Below are 19,798 nucleotides of genomic sequence, written 5' to 3'. Positions count from 1 at the left end.
TATTTCTATAGAAAATTCTGCTAAAACTTCATTTTTATAGAAAATTTCGTCAAAATTTTATTTCTATAGGAAATTCTGTCGAAATTTTATTTCTATAGAAAAATTAGTCAAAATGTCATTTCTATAGAAAAATTTCTTAAAATTTAATTTCTATAGAAAATTTCGTCAAAATTTTATTTCTATAGAAATTTTTGTCAAAATTTTATTCTATGGAAAATTTTTGACAAAACATTATTTTTATGGATAATTTTGTCAACATTTTATTTCTATAAAAATTTTTGTTAAAATTTTATTTCTATAAAAAATTTTGCAAAAATTATTTTCTATAGAAAATGTTGTCAAATTTTATTTCTATAGAAAAATTTGTTAAAATTTGATTTCTATAGAAAATTTCGTCAAAATTTTATTTCTAGAGAAAATCTTTTCAAAATTTTATTTCTATAGAGAATTCTGTCAACATTTTATTTCTATAATTTCTATAGAAAATTTTGTCAACATTTTATTCCTGTAGAAAATTGAATTTCTAAAGAAAATGTTATTTTTATATAAAATTTCGGCAAAATGTTATTTCTACAGAAATAGTTTTAAAAATTTTATTTCTATAGAAAATTCTGCTAAAACTTCATTTCTATAGAAAATTTCGTCAAAATTTTATTTCCATAGAAATTTTTGTCAAAATTTTAATTCTATGGAAAATTTTCGACAAAATATAATTTTTATGGATAATTTGGTCTACATTTTATTTCTATAAACATTTTTGTTAAAATTTTATTTCTATACAAAATTTTACAAAATTTTATTTCTAGAAAAAGATTTGTCAAAATTTTATTTCTAGAGAAAATTTTGTCAAAATGTTATTTCTATAGAAATAGTTTTAAAAATTTTATTTCTGTAGAAAATTCTGCTAAAACTTCATTTCTATAGAAAATTTCGTCAAAATTTTATTTCTAGAGAAAGTTTTGTCAAAATTTTATTTCTATAGAAAATTCTGCCAAAATTTTATTTCTATAGAAAATTTTGTCAAAATTTAATTTCTATAGAAAATTTTGTCAAAATTTAATTTCTATAGAAAATTTTGTCAACATTTTATTCCTGTAGAAAATTTTATTTCTAAAGAAAATTTTATGAAAATTTTATTTTTATAGAAAATTTCGTCAAAATGTTATTTCTATAGAAATAGTTTTAAAAATTTTATTTCTATAGAAATTTTTGTCAAAATTTTAATCCTATTGACAATTTTTGACAAAATATTATTTTTATGGATAATTGTGTCAACATTTTATTTCTATAAAAATTTTTGTTAAAATTTTATTTCTATAAATAATTTTACAAAATTTGTTTTCAAAGAAAATTTTGTCAAAATTTTATTTCTAGAGAAAATTTTGTCAAAATGTTATTTCTATAGAAATAAAAACTTATTTCTATAGAAAATTTCGTCAAAATTTTATTTCTAGAGAAAATTTTGTCAAAATTTTATTTCTATAGAAAATTCTGTCAAAATTTAATTTCTATAGAAAATTTTGTCAAAATTTACTTTCTATAGAAGATTTTGTCAACATTTTATTCCTGTAGAAAATTATTTTACGAAAATTGTATTTCTAAAGAAAATTTTACGAAAATTTTATTTTTATAGAAAATTTCATCAAAATGTGATTTCTATAGAAATAGTTTTAAAAACTTTATTTCTGTAGAAAATTCTGCTACAACTTCATTTCTATAGAAAATTTCGTCAAACTTTTGTTTCTAGAGAAAATTTTGTCAAAATTTTATTTCTATAGAAAAAATTGTTAAAATTTGATTTCTATAGAAAATTTTGTCAAAATTTTATTTCTAGAGAAAATCTTTTCAAAATTTTATTTTTATAGAAAATTCTGTCAAAATTTTATTTCTATAGCAAATTTTGTCAAAATTTAATTTCTATAGAAAATTTTGTCAACATTTTATTCCTGTAGAAAATTTTATTTCTAAAGAAAATTTTATGAAAATTTTATTTCTATAGAAAATTTTGTCAAAATGTTATTTCTATAGAAAATTTCGTCAAAATGTTATTTCTATAAAATTTTTTATCAAAATTTTAATTCTATAGAAAATGGTTGACAAAATATTTGTTTATGGATAATTTTGTCAACATTTTATTTCTATAAACATTTTTGTTAAAATTTTATTTCTATAAAAATTTTTGCAAAATTTGTTTTCTATAGGGAGCCACCGTGTTGCAATGGTGAGCATGCTCGCCTTGCATACACAAGGTCGTGGGTTTCGATACCTGCTTCGATCGAACAACAAATTGTTTTTCAGCGGTGAATTATCCCACCTCAGTAATGTTGGTGACATATCTGAGGGTTTCAAAGCTTCTCTAAGTGGTTTCACTGCAATGTGGAACGTCGTTCGGACTCGTCTGTAAAAAGGAGGTCCCTTGTCATTGAGCTTAATATGGAATCGGGCAGCACTCAGTGATAAGAGAGAACTTTACCAATGTGGTATCACAATGGACTGAATAGTCTAAGTGAGCCTGATACATAGGGCTGCCACCTAACCTAACCTTGTTTTCTATAGAAAATTTTGTCAAAATTTTATTTCTATAGAAAATTTTGTCAAAATGTTATTTTCATAGAAATTGTTTTAAAAATTTTATTTCTATAGAAAATTTTGCTGTAACTTTATTTCTATAGAAATTTTTTGGCAAAATTTTATTTCTATAGAAAATTTTGTCAAAATTTTATTTCTATAGAAAATATTTGGCAAAATTTTATTTCTATAGAAAATTTTGTCAAAATTTTATTTCTATAGAAAATATTTGGCAAAATTTTATTTCTAAAGAAAATTTTGTCAAAATTTTATTTCTATAGAAAAATTTGTCAAAATTTTATTTCTACACAAAATTCTGTTAAAAATTCATTTCTACACAAAATTATGTCAAAACTTCATTTCTATAGAAAATTTTGTCAATATTTTATTTCTATAGAAAGTTTTATCAAAACTTTATTTCTATAGAAAATTCGTGAAATACCTCTTAGTTTGAGAGCAATATTCAAGAAATTTATCAAAGCATCAAGAATTTTACTGAACTGTAAAGAATCTACCATTTTTGGTAGAATTCTACCAACTGTAACAACCGTGTCAGTACCACAAATTTACTTATACTGTTTTTGAGATTTAAAACGTCGTTTTTGTATGGAAAGATGATATAGAAATCTTTGAAATTCCAGATTTCGTGAGACGTCTATACATTTCTTAGTCTATGATTACAGTCAACTGTGCATATAATATACTCGATTTCTCTTTCTCTACCGTGAGTAGACAAACCACAGCACTGTGAATTGACTTAAGACGTCAATACCATTCTGGATATATGATTTCATCACATTCTACAGGGTCTTCAAATAATGTCTCAACAGTCTATTGATGTATATTTAAATGAAATTTGTAAACAATCCAAATTACTTCAAATTACCAAAATAATAGTTTGGTGGACACAATATTATACAAACTTGCGAGGTGATTTCTGTATACTGTGCATTTTTAACAATAGACCAACGGCGACGTCAGCTGAGAACTTGGACAATTATACACACACACGTACACTTTATATCGAATAACTTCTACATTGAAATTTACAACACAAATTTTGCCAGGCTCCATGTGCTGCTATTGTTGTACGATGGATAGTGCCTGGGGCGGGGAGGAGTGAAATTTTCTTTTGCAATAGTTTAGAGACATACTTGAAGAACTCTTCAGGGAATGAAAGCCATGAATGTTATGGATGTGTTTTTATAACGTTTCCATGATAGTTGGTGCTCAAAAATGGGAGAGATAAAAACAAACTAACAGAAAACTAAATACACTTTGCATTTGAACTTAATGTATACTTTTGAAGTGCATTTCATGATTCATGATTTCAATGATTGCATACAGTTGCATAATTTGTTGCTTGAATTCATTCACGATAATGAGAAAATAATTGTGAGATACTCCTTACAGGTGTAAGTTTTATCATTAAATGATAAGATGGCTGATTTTTTTTGCATCTTTTGAGTTGCTAATGAAAGACTATGTTGCCAAGGCCAGTCATTGAAGTTTAGTGGAAACAGTTTTCGTAGTTTACGGCAAGAAAATAAAAAAAAATTATGTTTAAGATTTATCATTTGATTTCATTTATAATTTATGCCCTTAACTGTCTAGGTTAGTTAGTTTTATTAATATAACAAAAATTTTATTTTTTTATAGCATATTTTTGGGGAGCTTAATTTAATATTGATAGGGCATACCTTATAGCATTAAACCAATTTTAAACCATCTATTACTTAAATAATTAGCTTAGATTTTTTTCAACTTATACAATTTTATTAGACTACCCTAAAAGATGTTTATATTTGAAAATTGGGAGAAAAAATTATGAAATAGCATAAAATATGCAATATTGAGGAAATGTTTTTGTGGACATCAAAATCTTCAATAAATACCTTAATTTATCTAAAAATCAGTTATAACCCAGTACAAAAAATTGGAAGTTCTTCCAAAGGCACAACTTTAAAAGCACTTCCAGAAGATGCACTCCCAATGATGTTCTTTATTTTAACTACCCAGGAAGTTCTTTTAATTCAATTTTTTATAACTTCGTTTATTCATACCTTTAATGGGTAATTTTAACTTTATTTGTTTCAAATAGGTTAAAAACAGAGTAAGAATTCATAAAGTGGTACAACTCATTTAAATTTTGTCGAAAAAAATGCTAAATCCAATCTGAAAAAATTGTGAATTTTTTGAAAATATTTGAAGTCAAACGTTTCCGACAAGCGTTAGAATCCATTAAAAATTTTAAAAATTATTTATTTGACAAAATATCACAAAATTTTTTTAATTTACATTAATTAAATCCAAAACAGTGAATTCGGATCACACCTAAAGAAGTGATGCAAACTCAGTGCAACGGCTGTTGAAAATTAAGCTCATCTTTATAATAGCCTTTTTGGATGTAATTTATATAAATAATCTAAGTAGGTTTGCATAGTGCTATTACCAGGACTGTGGAGTCGAGCCAAGTTTGCTCCGGTTAATAATAATTAATCATAATACGTCTATTTAAATCTGAACCAATTTCAACCAAAAATTTTCTATAGAAATAAAATTTTGACAAAATTTTCTATAGCACTAAATTTTGACAAAATTTTCTATAGCACTAAATTTTGACAAAATTTTCTATAGAAATAAAATTTTGACAAAATTTTTAATGGAAATAAAATTTTGACAAAATATTCTATAGAATTAAAATTTTGATAAAAATTTCAATAGCAATAAAATTTTAATAAAATTTTCTGTAGGAATAAAATTTTGACAACATTTTTTATAGAAATAAAATTTTGACAAAATTTTTTATAGAAATAAAATTTTGACAACATTTTTTATAGAAATAAAATTTTGACAAAATTTTTTATAGAAATACAATTTTGACAAAATTTTTTATAGAAATAAAATTTTGACAAAATTTTTTATAGAAATAAAGTTTTGACAAAATTTTTTATAGAAATAAAACTTTGATAAAAATTTCAATTCAAATAACAAAATTTTCGGTTGAAATAAAATGTTGACAAAATTGTCTATAGAAATACAATTTTGACGAAATTTTCAAAAGAAATAAAATTTTGATAAAGTTTTCAATAGAAATAAAATTTTGACACTTTTCTATAGAATTAAAATTTTGACAAAATTTTCAATAGAAATAAAATTTTGATAAAATTTTCAATAGAAATAAAATTTTGACATAATTTTCTATAGAAACAAAACCTTTACCAAAATATCGATAGAAATAAAATTTTAACAAAATTTTCTATAAAAATAAAATTTTGACAAAATTTTCTATAAAATAAAATTTTGACAAAATTGGAATCTAATTGTCTATAGAAATAAAATTTTGACAAACATTTTGACAAAATTTTCAATAGAAATAAAATTTTGACAAAATTTTCTACAGAAATAAAATTTTGACAAAATTTTCAATAGAAATAAAATTTTGACAACATTTTCTATAGAAATAAAATTTTGACAAGATTTTCAATAGAAATAAAATTTTAACAAAAATTTTTTATAGAAATAAAATTTTGACGAGATTTTCAATAGAAATAAAATTTTGACAAAATTTTCTATAAAATAAAATTTTGACAAAATTGGAATCTAATTGTCTATAGAAATAAAATTTTGACAAAATTTTCAATAGAAATAAAATTTTGACAAAATTTTCTGTAGAAATAAAACCTTGACCAAAATATCGATAGATATAAAATTTTGACAAAATTTTCTATAGAAATAAAATTATTACAAAATTTTGTATAGAAATGAAATTTTCAATAGAAATAAAATTTTGATAAAATTCTCAATAGAAATAAAATTTTGATAAAATTTTCAAAGAAATAAAATTTTGACAAAATTTTCTATAGAAATAAAATGTTGACAAAATTTACAATAGAAATAAAAAAATTTTCTAGAGAAATAAAATTTTGACAACATCTTCTATAGGAATAAAATTTTGACAAAATGTTCAAACGTAATAAAATTTTGATAAAATTTTCAAAAGAAATACAATTTTGACAATATTTTCGATAGAAATAAAATTTTGATAAAATTTTCAATAGAAATAAAGTTGGTACAAAATTTGCTATAGAAAAAAATTTTGATAAAATTTTCTATAGAAATAAAATTTTGACAAAATTGGAATCTAAATGTCTATAGAAACAAAATCTTGACAAAATTTTTGAAAAGAAATAAAATTTTGACAAAATTCTCAATAGAAATAAAATTTTGACAAAATTTTCTATAGAAATAAAACCTTGACCAAAATACGTATAGAAATAAAATTTTGACAAAAATTTCTACAAAATTTTATATAGAAATAAAATTTTTCAAAATTTTCTATAGAAATAAAAATTTGACGACATCTTCTATAGAAATAAAATTTTCAATAGAAAAAAAAATTTGACAAAATTTACAATAGAAATAAAATGATGACAAAATTTTCAATAGAAATAAAATTTTGATAAAATTTTCAATAACATAAAATTTTGACAAAATTTTCTATAGAAATAAAATGTTGACAAAATTTTCTATAGAATTAAAATGTTGACAAAAATTTTTATAGAAATAAAACTTTGACCAAAATATCTATAGATATAAAATTTTGACATAATTTTCAAAAGAAATAAAATTTATAAAAATTTTCTGCCAATTTGCGTTTCATTTACCGTCATACTGTACATTGATCGAATGAATAACTTAATGTAATCTAATGTGCGCAATAACTTGTTTAGTTAACAAAAAGGTGGAGTGTATTAGAAAAATTGAGTTTAGCTGGAGTCGGAGTCGAACAAAATTTTTACGACTCCGACTCCAGCAAAATCTTCAGACTTCGACTCCACAGCCCTGGCTATTACATTTATTTTAAATTGAATAAAATGAAATTGTTTGTTTCATATTGATCCATTGAATAATTTGAAATTATTATTATGTTCTTAATTCACAATAACCTGTTATTGTGATTGAAACATTTTTTCGAGTATACATCAGCTGTGCAATAATGCTTTGCCCAAAAAAATATTCACGTGTGCAAACTTCAAAACTGATATACACCCATTTTAACATTCATATAGATTTTATTGATAAATTCTCTGTTCATTACAGATATGAATTACACTGGAAGAAGAGTTTTATTTTTTAAGAAACGAAATCTTAGACAAACGAAGTTTTCTGTTGACGATAAAAAATCTTTGTCAAAAGCTCTGGAAGAACATGGAAATTTCGTTATTCTAAAATTTCGTTCCGAAGGAAAGTGTTTTTTCTTTGTGTGTAGTTCATATAGTGATAAAATAATACAAAAACGGAAACCCTATTAAAATATAATCGATTCAATATAATTCATTCACAATAACATAAAACAAAAATGTCTTTTAAAATTATAGAGTTTTTTGGGCGATTTTTGAAATTGTAAACTAATCTATGCATAAAATTAGCTTAAAAAACGTAGTTCTTTAAAAATTGATTCCGATTGTAAGCAAAAAATAAAACAAACAAAATTTTTAGCTTTAACTAAATCGATAAGGGCTACAATTTATAGGGATTTCTATCGGTCGATTGTTAGCTGATTTGTTTACGAGTAATTTTCAATAAATAAGCTTTTAGTTTTTTAAATTCGTTTAGCGTGGGATTGTATTTCTTTTTTCTATTAAATCAAAACCTTTGTCTTTCATTAAAATTTATTTTGCGATGAAGGCGACGTTTTGTTTTTTTTTTTGCAATTTTAATGATCGTTTAAAGTTAAATTAATTTTTATAGAGTGGTGTAATTTTTTTATTGATATTTTTTTGTTATTGATGTTGTTATTGTTCCTTTGGTAATGAATATGTAGATATAGCATACTTTTAATGTAATTGTCTACAAAAACAAAAAATGTGTTCTATAAATGAACAACTAAGTAAGAACAATTTGGTGATGAATTAGTAATGAGAAGTGCACTTTGATTTTCGAGAGTTAGTATAATGGGACAATGTGCTATTTTTGAGGTTTCTTTTGTTGTTTGCCTATGATGGACTAGGTGGGGAGAGTTGGCTAAATGGTTTATATGGACGGGGACGTAGCCATGATTTTATATTGGGGGGCCTTGCCTAAACAATTTGCTACGAATATATTAATTTGCTAGAACGTACACTCAGAAAACATTAATATTAGAGATACGGTCACCGCAATCATTCATTGCTCGCTGTTCCAAATGAAGAATATATGGGAGACATCAAACGAGATAGAAAGTTAGTCATATATTTTTATAAGTAATGATTTTCCTTCTTGGCGAAAATAATTTTTTCCTTAGAGATCATAAAAATTTCGAGAAAAAAAAAGTTTTTTTGGAAATGTTATATTTTTTCGAGATCAATGCCGGGAAAATAAATAATCAGGAAAATGTCCTAAAGACATTATTAAAAATCTGGGCAGACGAACATTTCGGCTTCAGATCATGGACATTCCAACAGAACTTAGCACCAATGCAATCAGCACGCGTTAACCAAGAATAGATTAAAAAGTAGGTTCCTCGATTAATTCCTACCACATAAGGGTTACCAAAATCTCTGGATCTCAACCCGTTGGACTTTTGCATATGGGCAATTTTTGAGTGTAAGATTGACACTAAAAAATACCAAAGAGTCGATCATCTCAAGACAGTGCTTTGGCGGGAATGGACGTGTCGAACTTATGATGTTTGTCCAAATCGACTTATCGACTTTTTACAGTGACCAAATCTGTATGTGATTGAAATTTAACCAAAAAAATCGGTAGATCAAATTTGAATAAGATGGGAAATGTGATGTAGCTTCTATAGACGCAACTTCTTTAGTCGACTTTTCAATAATCGAAAAAGATGGCTTTTTTATTTTTTTTGTTTTAAGAAGAAAATTTGTTCTGAAAACCTTGGGTACTACGTTCTTTAAGGTGCCACAGTAGTGGGATTTATAACCAAGTTATTTACCACTGGAATATAGTTTCGTTTGATATTGTACCGTAAGTATATTAATTGGTTTAATTGTAATTTTATAATATAAATTAATATATATTTTTTCTTATTTTTATCTATTGATGTCTCATTGTGGAAAGTCTTTTCTTTTTGTTTTATTGAGACCGTATTATTTTAAATAAAAAATAAACTCTTTGTAATCATAACATTTTCGTTGAAGACCCTATTTATGTCTAGTACGAATTCGAATAAAAAGGAATTCTAAAAAAACAAAGGAATATGCTAAAAATTCATTAAAAATCGAAAATTGTAATTTCAATAGAGTCATATTTGTTTTAATTCTTAAAACCCCAAAAAAATCGAATGACAAAAATCACAATATATTGGTTTCCGAATATAATGTTAATACTTTTTTTTTTTGTTTTCTGCGTGTACAAAGATCTGGGAAACTTCTATTGTGGATTGCTACATTTGTGCCTTTCCTATCGAAAAGTCTAACAGCCAATTTCTCATATCCGAAACGAATGCTTTCGTTCGACTGAAATGCCAAAAACAGCTGATTCCTTTATAAATTCTGCTGTTCTTGGCATCTCAGACGAACGAAAGAATTCGTTTCGGCTATGAGAAATTGGCTGTAATACTGCGATCACACTATGCGAGAAAAAAATTGATTTCGACCATAGTGTGAACGTAGTATAATATAACATTTGACAAACTGGACTGACATTTTATTTGGCTAGGCTAGTTTTTCAATGACTAATAAAGTATGCATAAATTTTTTCATAGAAATGGTCAAAAATTGTCAAAAAAATCGAAATTTTCAAAAAAGTTGAAATTGTCAATAAAAAGTTGTAAAGACCAAGTAAAATTTTGCTTTTTTGAAAATCGGGTCAAATCACTTTTATAGTGATCAAAATTGACTTATTCGACTTTAAGGGAAAGTCGAATTCGAATAAAAAGGAAAATGTTATGTAGCTCTTTTTATGCTAAAAATTCGTAAAAAATCGAAAATCGCCATTTCAATAGAGGCATACTTTGTTTTATTGTTTTTTAATTCTCAAAAGCCAAAAAAATCGAATGACGAAAATCACAATTTATTGATTTTTTCATATAATGAAAATAATTTTCTCTTTTTGTTTTCTGAGTGTATAAAGATCTGGGAAATTCGATTGTGAATTGCTAGATTTGTGCCTTTCCTATCGAAAAGTCTAATACTACGTTCACACTATGTGAGATTTCCAATGTGAAAACAACTTTATTTCGAGCATAGTGTGAACGTATTGTAATGTAACATTTGACAAGCTGGACAGACATTTCAAAGCTATGAAACCAATTTTTTTTTGGCTAGGTTAATTCTCCAATGGCAAATGGTAAGCTGGGGTAGGTGAATGGGTAGGCAGGGCAGGGTAGGTTAGTTAGTTAGTTAATTAGTAATAAGAAAACTATAATTACTATTCCCTGCTGGCAAAATTAGTGTTAGACTTCAATTGTTTACTCAAAAGTTAATAAACTAAAGTAAGTTAGTTTTTTTTTTGTACTTTATCGAAATCATATCTAAACAAATATAGAGAACACAAAACAGCTTAACTGTTATACAATTACAAAAAATACTATTTTTATTTTAATTAAATATATATTTTTACGTATATATATATATAGAGAATAAATATGTATATGTCAAAATTAAAGCTTACTTTATGTAGTGTGGTTTGTTCTTCTAGCTGCATCTAATATTTTTTGGTTTAATTTAATTTGTTATATAGAGATATATATTATTTTTTGTTTTGGTTTGGATACATTTGGAACGGTTGTTTATAGATAGTAGTAGTAGTGGTTGGTGGTGATTATTTGATTGGTTGATTGGTTGGTTGGTAGTACAGGTTTGTTGTTATTATATGGGAGTAGAGTAGTAAAAGTTGTATTATTTAGTAGTTGTAACATTAATAACGGTTGATGATGAGGGGAGTATATTATATTCATTTATGAATGGAGTAGATAGAGAGAGAGTGTGGAGAGTACATGTAAAAAAACACAACAAATAACAATAAAAAAAACAATTAAAATTATAAATAAGTAAATATATTTGTTTTTGTTTTTTTTTTTGTATTTTTAAACATTTATATTTATATATAAAATACATTTTAAAATAGGTAGGTATAGAGTTAATATATGTATAGAGATAGTTAGTTTAGTTAGATAGACAGTTATAGAAAACTTCGATATGGATACGATGTTCTTCTTAATTAGAAATTTAACATTAACACCAATCGAAAGGATATGATATAAACAGTTTTTTTTTTGAAGGTAAGGGGTTTAAAAGTGGGATAAGGGTCTCATGGCATGAAATATAGAGCAATTTGGTTTTGTTAGCAATAAATTATTCTCATATACCTGAGATCGTTCCAAATCATGTTTGAGGCGTTCATTTTCCAACTCCAATCGGGCTATACGCTGTTTAGTTGTCTCCCAATCGGCATTACTACGACCCATTTCACAGGTGGCCTTCTCCAATTCAGCTTTCGATTTGCCCAATTCACTTTGTGAAGCCTCCAATTTGATTTCCAAACGTTCACGCTCTGTGACAGCTCTTTCGAGGCGTGTATTCAATTTCTCCACTTCACTTTCGAGGGCCCTCAATTTGATTTTGTAATCGGCAATTTCACGCTCATGCAGTTCCCGTTCTTCTTGCTTATCATGTTCGGCACGATCTCGCTGTTCTCGAAGTTGGGCCATTTGCTTTTCCTTATCACCAATGGCTTCTTCGAGACTTGTGAGAGCGCCCTCAGAACTACTATGATGAGCTTGCATTGCCGACAGCCTGGCTCGAGCCATATCCACCTGGTTATCTTTTTCCTTAAGCAAATCCTCAAGGTTTTCGATCTAGATTCATATACACAAAATCAAAGGGAATTGGAGGGGGAACATCCATAAACGAATATATAAAACAACCAAAGCATAATTCGTAAAGAAAACCAATATAATTTGCATTTTTTTGAATTATCACAAAGGGAAAGAAAATAAGCAGAATGAATGAAATGGTGGGGGGGAAAATAAATAAAAGAAATTTTTTTTGGTTAGGGCTATATTGGGGAGTATATTTCTTTTGTCATTTAAAATCCACCTTGCGTTGCAGTACACATATTTTACGATCTTTGATTTCCATGTGATCCTTGAGTTCGGTCAGTTCACTGGTTAGGCGATTGCGTTCCTGTACCGTCTGCAATGTACCCTGGGTCTTTTTCTCCAGCAGACGGTTCTTCTCTTCCAGGCGGGCCCTCAACTCTTCAACATCAGCCTGCAGCATATTGTAATGCTCCTCCTTGGCACATAGTGATTCTTTTAAAACCGCAATGTGCCGTTGGTAGTCCTAAGATAGAATTTATACATATATTTATACAACTATTAGTTTAATTTTATAAAAAAAAATTAAATTGAAGGGCAACACAGGCACTATTCTACAATAAAACATTCCACAGAGATATAGACACAGAGTTTTACACAAGCAAAGATTACATTGAAGTGGGATTGGAAATTGTTCAGTTTATACAGTTTATATATACAGGGTGGATGATATGTATTGCAAAAATCTTCAGATTGCTATCATTTCTAAGCCGATCATCTGTTAGCTGATAGATTTATTCCAATGACAGTTTATTTTATTGTTTACAAGCTTACAAAAGCATTGTGGTCTATTGTCATTATAAATAACGACATTCGTGGTGGAATTCAAGCGTGAGAGTGTGATTGCTTTATATTTGGCTGGCCCTTGTAACGAGCCAATTGCTCTTACATATTGTTCCTTTTAATTTAATTAATTTCCCCCATTTATCCCTTCGTACCACTATACCCACTTACTTGCTTTGCATTGCTTTTATTACTTGGATAAAGTACGAGTGATACTGAAGGCAAGTTACTTCCACCACTCAACGTTAATATCTTATACGTTGAGAATTCCCATTTGGTTGCGGTCATTACCGAGTTAAGAATGCGGGTTTGTCGGAACAATGGCATGAATCTACCAAAGCTTGGAGACTAGTAAAGCGAGTGGCACCGACCGCAGTCGAACTTCCGATAGCAGCACCCAATTCATCTTAAGGTGATTCGTTCGCATCGCGATTATACCTAACGCGATTCGTTCGCATCCTTCCCTTGTAATTAACTACCACTCCCTACCACCTTCTCCCATCTCTTTTTCTTCCATCAGGCTATACTAGCACCCTCCCTAACGCGGTTCGTCCGCTTACGCGATTCGTTCGCTTACGCAGTTCGTCTGCTTACGCGGTTCGTCCGCTTACGCAGTTCGGCTGCTTACGCGGTTCGTCCGCTTAAGCTATTCGTCCGAATCCTCTTCTTTTCCCTCTTATCGTTACAGAAGTCGAATCGGCACGACACCATCGTCATCCCCGTACACGGACACCGTCGGCCCGACACCATCGTCATCTCCGTACACGAACACCATCGGCTCGACACCATCGTCATCCCGGTTTCCCGAACACCAGTTGACAGGACACCATCGCTACCCCCATACCCGAGCACCGGCCGACACCATCGCATCACCAGTCAACGTCGCCCCGTTTCAATATCGCACCGTCTCATCATCGTATCGAGTTAACATTGCATCATCACCGATACCATTAGCATCGCACCGTTTCATCTTCGTCAACCGTCAACATCGCCTCGTTTCATTGTCGTCACCAGTCAGCATCGCCCCGTTTCACCATCCTCACCAGTCAACGTCGTCCCGTTTCAACATCGCAACGTCTCATCATCGTAACCAGTTAACATCGCATTATCACCGACACCATTAGCATCGCACCGTTGCAACATCGTCACCAGTCAGCATCACACCGTCTCATCATCGTCACCCGTCAGCATCGCACCGTCCAGCCTAGCACCGCCCACAGCTCACCACCATTGAAATTTCACCGGTCGTCGCCGCCTCTTCAGCCCTCTCATTGCTCTCATCCACATTTGTATTGTAAATATAATAAGAATTGCAAATAAAAAACCCGCAAAGAATTAAAGTAATGTGTTATTTTTTAAGGTTTGTGGATCCTTATTAAAATGTAATCCTGGACGACCACTGGCCTACCTCAGCCCACGAAGAAAACCATGTTACACCTCCAGCATTTACATGTGAATAAACCCTATGTTGCTCATATCATTGATCGATACTGAAATATTGACAGTGTTGTATCGTGTCCGAAACGTGGGCGAAAAAAAGGTAACAACATCAGAAATGTTGCGAAAAGTTATGGCCAGATTTGATCGAAGTCCATACCGCAGTGGTAGAAAACTTGCTCGTGAGCAACACATATCGCGAGAACGGATACATATTGTAAAATGAGCTTGGACTAAAGCCTTCAAAATTCAAAAACGTGCAAGAACTTTCGGTTGCGCAAAAAAAAATTAGACTGGAAAAGCCAAGGAGTTGCTTCGCTTGCACGATAGCGATTAGTTATCGAATTTGGTTTTCTCAGATGATAAGCCATTCCAAAATGAGCGGGTTTACTGGCCCAAGAGGACAACTGAAAAAGTCCACCTCCCATTGGTCACTAGAATTCATGCGCAGTTGGTGGTAATGGAGTTGCTTCGCTTTCGCGAAAGTTGCCAAATTTGGTTTTCTCCGATGAGACATCATTCCGAATTGGGCGGGTTTACTTGTCCAAAAGGTCAGCTGAAAAAATACAGCTTTGATTGGCGACTAAAACTCAAGAGCAGCCGGTGGTAATGGTGTCGGCCGCCGTAATGGCCAATGGTCGTTCCCCGTTCGTATTCATCGACCTTGGGGTCATGATAAATGCCCAATATTATTAGGCAAATTTCCGAAATAGAGTATTGAAGCCCTGGTTAGGTTAGGTTAGGTGGCAGCCCGATGTATCAGGCTCACTTAGACTATTCAGTCCATTGTGATACCACATTTGTGAACTTCTCTCTTATCACTGAGTGCTGCCCAATTCTATGTTAAGCTCAATGACAAGGGACCTCCTTTTTATAGCCGAGTCCGAACGGCGTTCCACATTGCAGTGAAACCACTTAGAGAAGCTTTGAAACCCACAGAAATGTCACCAGCATTATTGAGGTGGGATAATCCACCGCTGAAAACTTTTTGGTGTTCGGTCGAAGCAGGAATCGAACCCACGACCTTGTGTATGCAAGGCGGGCATGCTAACCATTGCACCACGGTGGCCCTGGTCAGGCAAACATTTCGGCCGCAGACCATGGGCTTTCCAATAGGACTCAACAACATCGCACTTATCACGCTTCAACCACGAATGGCTTAAAGAGGGGGTTCCTCGCTTCATTTGTTCTGCTCAATGACCACCAACATTTTCGAATCTAAATACGTTTAACTTTAGCGCCTGGAAAATTTTGAAGAGTAAGGTTGACACTAAAAAATAACAAAGTATCGATCATCTCAGGACGGCGACTGGCTGAAAATGGGCCTAAATACTGTAGAACATGAAGCCGACCCATTTTTGTCGGCGGGGGCTGGCACTAAATTTTTGCCCCCGGCGGCGTCGGAAGTTTGAAGTTTTCGGAATTATAATGTGATTAATTGTACAATCAATCGAAATCAAATTTACATTTCATTAAATTTTTCTGAGCTAAATTTTTGCAAAACTATTATAGCAACTTGATGCTAATGGATTGTAGGTTGAATGTTCATAATTTTGGCAAAAAATATAAAAATGATTAATAATTAATTTTCTGATATAAATCAATATTTTTGATTGATCATTATTTTGATTTTAATTGGCGGCTAAATTTAGAGTCGACATCAGCGTTGCCAGAATTGTTTCACCAAAAACCGCTAGATTTGTCCAAAAAACTAGCCAAAAAAAGCAAAAAAATTTTAAAAAATAACTAGAAAAAAAGCTAAATTTTTTTGTATCAAAAGTCACATTTTTGATTGAAATTTAACTTTAATTTTTTATTGCATTTCTTTGATGTAAAAAAAATACCACATTCAAAACTTTATTTCCTTAATTATTTCTATGTTCGGTTCCAAAGATTTTGGTATTGATTCAGAGTCAAATTTGAATTTATTCGTTTTTTCAGATTTTTTTGAGCTATCACAGTGCTTTAAAAACGTGCTAACGACAACTTCAATTTCCAAATTCAGACTCGACTTTAAGTAGAAATTATTCTGTGTATACGTTTTTAAAATAAAATGTTGAAAAACCTCTTCAATTTTTGAACGCTATTTTGGTTTGTGGTCAAGATACAAAAACTCCATAAATTTAAAGACTATTTAATTAATTTTAAGAATTTTTAAGAATTGACCCTAGCCTTCTTTCATGAAAAGATACGCATTTTTAAGTTGAATCACTTAACTGTAAGGACAAAACGATTTTATCGGCTTTTGGACAAGGAAAACAGTTTATAACATATAAGAGATATTCACAAATGCTATTATAACCAAAATTCGCGTTCGTATTTTAAAGACATGAAATCTGTGGCCTCATGACAATGTTTTTTCAGTGTACGAAGCAATTCACATCTACTATTTTAATTTAGTAATATCATAATAACTTTAGAATACGTATTATGATAACATAAAAAGGATAAACGAATCAAATGCTATTATTCATAATAATTTACTAACAGTTTATATAAGGAATTTGTATGGTAATAGTAGATTTAAAGTTTACGATAACTTTTATGAATACGAGGAAAAAACTTTACAACAAGGTGTATTTGCTGCAAAAATGTCCGCATAATGTCTGGAATCATTATTAAGGCTTCAATTGAGCTTTGAAATATGCGGAACACCTTATTCTGGCAGCAAGACTTCGATAAAAACGAAGTTTTATCCATATTTCAATAGATACATGTCGAAAATAAAAGAAGCTAAAAATAGCTAAAAGGGCCATGAAAAAAAGCCAGAAAAAAAGCTAAAAGCTAAATGCATTTTTTTCCCGCTAAACGTCTTCAAAAAAAGCCAAATCTAGCGGGAAAAAAGCTAAATTGGCAACGCTGGTCGACATATTCGGTCGACGGCGGCTTCATTCTCTGTTATAGAATTACTTTCGTGAAGCGTGTGATGACCATTTGAAGGCCACAATTCGTGGCAAAGGTAAACATTTCGAACAAATCTAGACTGATCCTGAAATTTGATGATATTTGGTACATTTTTTTGTCTTTGAAAAAAAAAATATAGCGCTTTACATTATTGCATCACATATCAGCCGCCCTGTGAAGTGGTGACCGCGAATTTAAGACAAGATATGTCCCTTATGTTTATAATATATAAACATTTTTTATCTTGTCGAATATATTATTTTGAATTTTTTTTTATCATAATTTCTTTGGAATTTTTATTTACAAATTAAAATTTAAAATATCGTGTCTTAAATTGTTGCCCACCACTGTATATACTATCCGAATCTGGCACCAGCTGATTGTCACTTTTTCCGGATGGCGAAGACGACCTTAAAATCTGGCTTAATTATTTCTTCGACACCAGACAGGGAATCGATCTGGCGAAAACCTATTAACAGATTGATCGAGAATTGGAGGGGGTCGTAGACAGTAACGCAGAATGCATCGTTGATTAATTTATTATAATAATTTGTGATTTTTGTTCAAATAAATCTATTGAAGAATAAATTTAAAAATTTAAAAAAAACTTAATTTATTGTATAATGCAATGATTAATCCACCTCAAGGCCTGTTAATCATTACATTTTATATAGATAAAGGTCGAATAAAAAGAAAACTAATAAAGTATGTTATTATAGATCAATATTTCCTGAAGAAGTAGCTCAAGCAAATTGCGAAATAAAGATCACAATTTTGGAAAACTTATAAGTATCTATGTGTTTTTTTTTTACATTTAACAAATATAAATAATGTTAAAAATAATATTATATTAATAATATTAATATTGAAATATTATTATTAAAAAAAAATAAATTTCTTATATATAATTTTTATTTTTCAATAAAAACTGAACAATTTCCAAAGCCTTCGTATACAGTTTACAGCACTTATATATACACGTTCTAACTACCAGGCATTCACTTTTTATATAGATTTCTTTTTTATAGATTTCTAATATTTAGAAATAATTTTGAATTTATTTATTTTGTTAACTTTACCTGATGTTGTTCTTCCAATGTTTTCATTTTGGCCGCCATAGCCAAAATTTCCTGATCCCTCCTCTGTATTTCAAGACGGAATTCGTCCAACTGTTAAAGTTTTGTTTTTTTTTTGTTTTGAAGAGGAAAAAAATTCAATTATGAAAAAAAAGAAATTAATTTTATTACATTTTGTTATATAAAAAAATGTATAAACAAATCAGATGAGTTTTTTAAAATGGTTACAACAGCAATACATAGAAGGTAAGTGAATTGAAAAACAAATTTTGCAATGTAATGAAATCAATCAATATGACAAAAATGTACATGGTCACTTTCATGGACAAATGAGCAAGAGAAAGTGTTATAGTTCTTTGTGTTCGTTTGTTTGTTTTGTTTTTTTTTTTTTAATTCAAACCTAAAATAAAATGTCAAAGTATTGCTATGACCATTGATGGTTTGTTTTGAATGTTCCTTTCTGTTTCTGTTTCTTCAAGTATTCTTAGTTCCCTTCCCGCTGATGAAGCATATGCGTGAAATCCATTAGAGGACGGACAGATGAGAGGTAAAAGAAAATAGAACGAATGAATGAATGAAATGTATAGTCGTCTATATTCAAAGCAAAAGACTAATCCCCATGATATAGTGATGGCTTTAATGAAAATGCTTTGCCAAAATACTATCTTCTAAATTAAATATTGTTAAATGGTTTGTTGTTTTTTTCTCAAAGATTATTTATTTTATTATATTTCGTTTTGTTGTTTTTTTTTAACTTATGGAGATTTGTTTGGTTTTTATAATACTAATAATATTTCTAGTTTAATAATATCTTTTATATCAAATGTTTATCGTTTTCTGTTTTTTTGTTTTGTTTCGACAAATACAATAGTTGAGTTGAAAGTTATGTTGGTTTCGGTTAAATATTTCACTTGAAAATACATTTGTAAATTAGAGTAGAAAAAAGAATACAATATATATATAGTATTACAACTTATTTTTTGTTAAATGCAAACTATTTTCAAAGGAGTATGTTGTTCAAGTATATGCTATAAATATTACCTTAGTTTTACTTTTTTTCACGTTTATATGTATATTTGTATACTTTTAAATATGTATGTAGAATATATATAGGCATGTATATGTATATATATGTGTGTCCATTGTATTATGGGGATTTTAATATATGTGTAGGGATGTAATGTAGTTTAAATTAGAACATACA

At 29.1% G+C, this 19,798-nt stretch overlaps 1 protein-coding gene across 9 annotated transcripts in view; it reads right to left on the bottom strand.

Moving 5' to 3' along the window:
• brp (ELKS/RAB6-interacting/CAST family member bruchpilot) overlaps positions 1–19,798 on the bottom strand; it is a 345,910-nt gene that overhangs the window by 42,042 nt on the left and 284,070 nt on the right. For all 9 annotated transcript variants that reach the window (XM_075313347.1, XM_075313341.1, XM_075313342.1 and 6 more), the window contains 4 exons: positions 18,598–18,687; positions 12,615–12,860; positions 11,885–12,373; positions 11,188–11,220 (listed from right to left, as the gene is read on the bottom strand). In XM_075313347.1, the coding sequence (XP_075169462.1) occupies positions 11,188–11,220; positions 11,885–12,373; positions 12,615–12,860; positions 18,598–18,687 (858 nt within the window). The remainder of the gene's footprint in view (positions 1–11,187; positions 11,221–11,884; positions 12,374–12,614; positions 12,861–18,597; positions 18,688–19,798) is intronic.

The sequence above is a fragment of the Haematobia irritans genome, chromosome 5 (assembly GCF_050003625.1).
Source record: "Haematobia irritans isolate KBUSLIRL chromosome 5, ASM5000362v1, whole genome shotgun sequence".
NCBI classification, from domain to species: Eukaryota; Metazoa; Arthropoda; class Insecta; order Diptera; family Muscidae; genus Haematobia; species Haematobia irritans.
Note: the sequence above shows the minus strand (reverse complement) of the source record. Positions and strands in the feature narration are given on the sequence as shown.